The sequence below is a fragment of the Eurypyga helias genome, unplaced genomic scaffold, assembly GCF_000690775.1.
Source record: "Eurypyga helias isolate BGI_N326 unplaced genomic scaffold, ASM69077v1 scaffold13236, whole genome shotgun sequence".
Lineage (NCBI taxonomy): Eukaryota > Metazoa > Chordata > Aves > Eurypygiformes > Eurypygidae > Eurypyga > Eurypyga helias.
The window spans coordinates 18,995-23,526 of NW_010258641.1; the positions used below are offsets into that span (position 1 = coordinate 18,995).

General features: G+C 47.8%; 1 protein-coding gene across 1 annotated transcript in view; it reads right to left on the reverse strand.

Annotated features, from left to right (window-relative positions):
* FANCI (Fanconi anemia, complementation group I) overlaps window positions 1–4,532 on the reverse strand; it is a gene marked incomplete at its 5' end in the record, with an annotated part of 18,866 nt that overhangs the window by 13,440 nt on the left and 894 nt on the right. The window contains 5 exons of the mRNA XM_010154416.1: window positions 128–196; window positions 1,697–1,819; window positions 2,200–2,314; window positions 3,246–3,316; window positions 3,931–4,061. Coding sequence (XP_010152718.1) covers window positions 128–196; window positions 1,697–1,819; window positions 2,200–2,314; window positions 3,246–3,316; window positions 3,931–4,061 — 509 coding nt within the window. The remainder of the gene's footprint in view (window positions 1–127; window positions 197–1,696; window positions 1,820–2,199; window positions 2,315–3,245; window positions 3,317–3,930; window positions 4,062–4,532) is intronic.

A 4,532-nucleotide genomic window follows, 5' to 3' on the forward strand; every position in this document is an offset into this window, starting at 1 on the left:
ACCTGAACACGTTTCCAGTGTAAGGGAGAACTATTTTCCCAACATTTACCCTGAATGGCTTGCTATACTGGTTGCAGTGCGGAATTCTTACAGAGCCCCTGCAGCCAGGCTACAGAGCAGGGTTTACCTGGGACAAGAGCATTTCCATTATGGAGCTGGCCAGCTGGGAGTTCCTGCGAAGGACATCATAAAACCCCTGCGGATAGGAAGGGAGGACAGGTTGGCACACAGCAAAGAAAGTGAACCACATGCACACTGAATTGGCGTCATAAGACAGCTATGACCTTTTGGCACTGCAAGGAACCATGAGGAAGTAACAATATGCTCAGTGAAGAACCCTATACCTGGCAAAGCAAAGGCACCCCTGAAAGAAGGTATGAATCAGAAAGAGTATGAATTTCCTCCCAGGCGCCCTCCCACAAGCTGTATCTCCCTAGCAGTGGTGGCACCAAGCCCAGAGTGACTTTCATTGCTGTTTAACACTAGCACTAGTTCCAACCTCAAACTGTGAAATCCTCCTTCAAAGGCAAAACAAGCCAGTAGGGAAACCGTAGGAGGCACAAAATCCTTCAGACTGAGAAAATTCAGTGGATGGGTAAAGCTAGCACAAGTCTTATAGCAACAGTGACAAACACACCCCAAACTTGCAACTCAAAGGTCAGTCCAACCAATCATAGAAACCCAGAATGGTTTGGGTGGGAAGGGACCTGAAAGCCCATCCAGTCCCACAGTCCCACCCCCTGCCATGGGCAGGGACACCTTCCACTAGACCAGGCTGCTCCAAGCCTCCTCCAGCCTGGCACAAGTCAGCTACATATGACACCGTGGAGCATCTACAGCTTCTCTGGGCAACCTGTGCCAGTGCTCCCCACCCTCTCCTGGAAGAACTTCTTCCTGATGTCCAATCTCAATCTCCCTTTCAGTTTAAACCCGTTACCCCTTGTCCTGTCACTACAGGCCCTTGTAAAAAGTCCCCCCCAGCTTCCTTGTAGCCCCTTCAGGTACTGGAAGGTGCTATGGGGTCTCCCTGGAGCCTTCTCTTCTCCAGGCTGAACCAAGTCAAGAAGGAAACAAAATCTTTCTGGCCTGAACAGGTTTTTGTTCCTCAAGGTAGTACCCTGTGGTTACTCCAGGAGCTAAGAGATGCACCCAAAAATAGCTTTACATTAGACAATTTGTCACAAGACATCTAAGGGACAGACAAGCCTTTGCAGAAACTGGCAAAAGGAAGGGGAGAAAAGAGAGATCCCTAATGCAGTCACTAAGGAAATGTCCCCCTAGTCTTCAGTCAGGGTTTTCTTCGGAGCCCATCATTAACTCTCAGCAACTCTGCACCTGTCCAGTGCCTGTTACAACACTCCACCTCACTGGGCATCAAACACACTGCCACTTCCTAGGCCACACGACAGGAAGAGAGACTTGGATGTGGTTTTGCTCTTCAGCAATGCATGAGATGAGGAAGATACATCAACGTGTCTTTGGGCTTATAATGGTCCAAAATAAAGAAGCAGAAGGATTGAAAAAAAAAAAAAACCACAAACCAATAATATAGCCCATGTGTCCCCTGAAGAACATAACGGAGATGATCGGTTGTTTTACACAATAACATGACCATTATTTACCTGGGGCTACAGTAGAACCAGACTACAGAAGAGCTAGTGGCTCTTTAAAAGGAGACTGAAGAAACCGTGTTTACCTCGTATAACATGAGTCGAACATCAGCTTGCTGGCTCAAACATCGCCTCAGACTGCCCAGGATTTCAAGGCAGAAGGCCTCATTAGCTGCAGAATTATAGCAGGCATGAACATCTGCCTGGACCTGTAAGGGAATATTAGTCAGGTTATACTGCTTGCAATTGTCAAATACCACAACATAAAAGTGAGGTGGTAAGGGGCCTGGCCACTAAACAATCCCTGAAATAGTCCTTGGTGTGCTGCCAGGGTCTTCAGCAGCAGCATGGAGCAGTGTGAATACTCCCCAGAATACTGGTGCTGTGAGAGTGACTCTGAGAAACAGCATCCCCACGTCAGCTTCTCTTTGCACATTCCACTTTCCAAAGCTTTCCTTCCAGGACTAGTCCTTGCTGAAGTTAAATTTCCATTCTGGGGAAACACTCTACTCTTGAGTTGTTTCAAACAATGCATATTAGGTGTGAGACTGTCTCATGCCCACACCAGAGACTGCAGAACAGCACTCACCTGAGTGGCACCGATGGCCTGGCTGCACTGGGAAGAGGATAAACTGCCCAGAACCTTGAAATTTCTTAACAGAAGCAAAAAGCCAGCAACTGCAGCCTTACGAGCATCAAGTTGCCTAGGAGTCAGGGGGAGAAAAAAATGAAGCATAAGTAAAAATGAAAGGAAGAAGCTCAGAAGTAAATATAAGATCAAGTCAGCAATGGAAAAGGGTCTACAGACTCAGAGTGACTGGGCCTGGTGGAACTGTATTTCCCAAGAGGGCAGCACAGTCTCAAGAAGCGAAGAGCTTGGCAGTTTGTGGGGAACTCCCTTGCTCTGCAGTCTCAGAACATTCAATTTCCTTCTTGTCCTCACAGTGCTCAAACCAAGGGATTAGCCGGGCCGAGATGCAAGCGTTAGATATCCCCTGAAAACTGTGGTAGCGTCTCACAGACCCCTTCTCTTCTCAGAGCTGGAAAATCCCTCTCAGAAAGCCGGGCTTGCTGTGCGCACCAAAGCCCCAGATCTTTCCCAAGATCGAGTCCCTTGCCTTGAACAATGATGCTAAATTACAAATTCTGTGTCCATAACCAGGCGGTCACTGCCCAACAGAATCCAGTCTACGACCACGGCATTGTGAAGACAGCAGGACGGCTTGCTCGAGCACTGCCAAGACAACAAGCCTGCTTCTCTACCACCTTGTAACGAATCACAGGGAAGGTGGCAGCTCAGCATTCTGGTCAGCAGTTCCTTCCAGGCCCTCCCTAGCATCTGGATGTACTCTGCTGTGTAGCCATATGTTGGAGTTGGTTTTAATTATGCCTACTTATTTGGAGTTCCCAACAGCTTTTTGAATTTCCAAAGCCCATTAATCTGGGGGTGGGGATTTGCATCTCAGTGGGTAGAGACGTGACGGTCTTACAGTCCTAGGCGGAAGGGGTAGATGTCACCACCTAGTTACAGGAAGAGCATCGTAAGGAGACACTCAGCCAAAACAAACAAAATTTCTGCTTCAAAAACATAAATGGAGTTTTAGAAATCTTCTCAGAATCCCCTTCCCAGCTTACCTGGAAAAGATGGCTTTTTGGAGCACAAGTATTAGGGAGTCCCTCACTGACATGCTGACTTTGAGCAGAGGCTGGAAAAGAAGGCATACTTTGGAGAGAAAAGCACCAAGCCGTGCCAAGCATACCACAGGTGTATGAGCTCATCTTCCTCAGGCCCATCTGGCCCTGCATTTCCAATACTGTCACCAGTACAGTAGGAGAACCAAAACATTCTAAACCAATATAAAACTAAACCCAGAGAGCTGTAGCAGCCTTAGCAGGTTAGTGAGGACACAGGGCAAGGGTTTGGGAAAGAGAGCTGTTATCCCCAGACTGGACGAAGCAGGTAAGGGTTTAACGCCAGGGCAATATCGCAGCCCAGGCAAAGAGAAATACTGACATGGAGCTTGGAAGGAGAAGAATCAATGTGACAGCTACAGCTGTTCAGCCAAACACCAGATACTTTGTTTTCTACAGCGTGCAGCATCCAGGCATCTTCCAGAGGAAAAGTCAGCACAGAGCAGTTAGCTTTTTGCTAGAGGGCACATACAAATCCATGCCTGAAGAACAGTTTCATGCTACACTGGACAACTGACCGCAGAGGATGACTGTTTACTTTACAAGGAGGGTTATTAGGCCATGCCTATAATTGCAGCCACTGGAACTAAACTAGAAAGTATATTCATGAAGAAAGGCAAAGCTTTACCTGTACTGCTCGGAGGAGCCCCTGCACTGTGTCAATGGGCAGAAAGGACAAATTGTCAAAGGTCTCTGTGACTTTGGAGGACGAAGTCTGAAGCACAAGAGGAGCAGACACAACAATACTGGACAGCAAATCTGAAAAATAAAAGAACAAAAGGAGCAGCTGCTGCTAAAGGGCCAGAAAAGTCTGAGCAGAAAGCCTACAGAGCTAACAATTAGGGAATAATCAAAGCCCTTGATTACATGGAGAGGTCGTGATGGGATAAGCATGGAAAATCTGTGCTCTGCTGCAGGCACAAGGCATGAAATACAACCTGGCTGCAGGGCCTCACCCCGCTGGAGGGCACTGAGAAATAGGAGAGGCTGCAGCAGCACAGTCATCTCGGCAGTCCCAGATTCCCAAGCACAAGGAGAAAATCAAGGCTAGGCATGTGTAACTAGTTACACATGTAACTGAAGGATAACAACCTTCTGTGGGTCAGCTGTTCCAGGCCAACTGCCTGCAAACCTGCTTTTCACTTGGGATGGATATAAGGTAATCTGGTGTGGCTGACACCTCAGTAAGGGGGGAAGGAACAACTGATTTTCTTGGCTTCAGGTCACTTC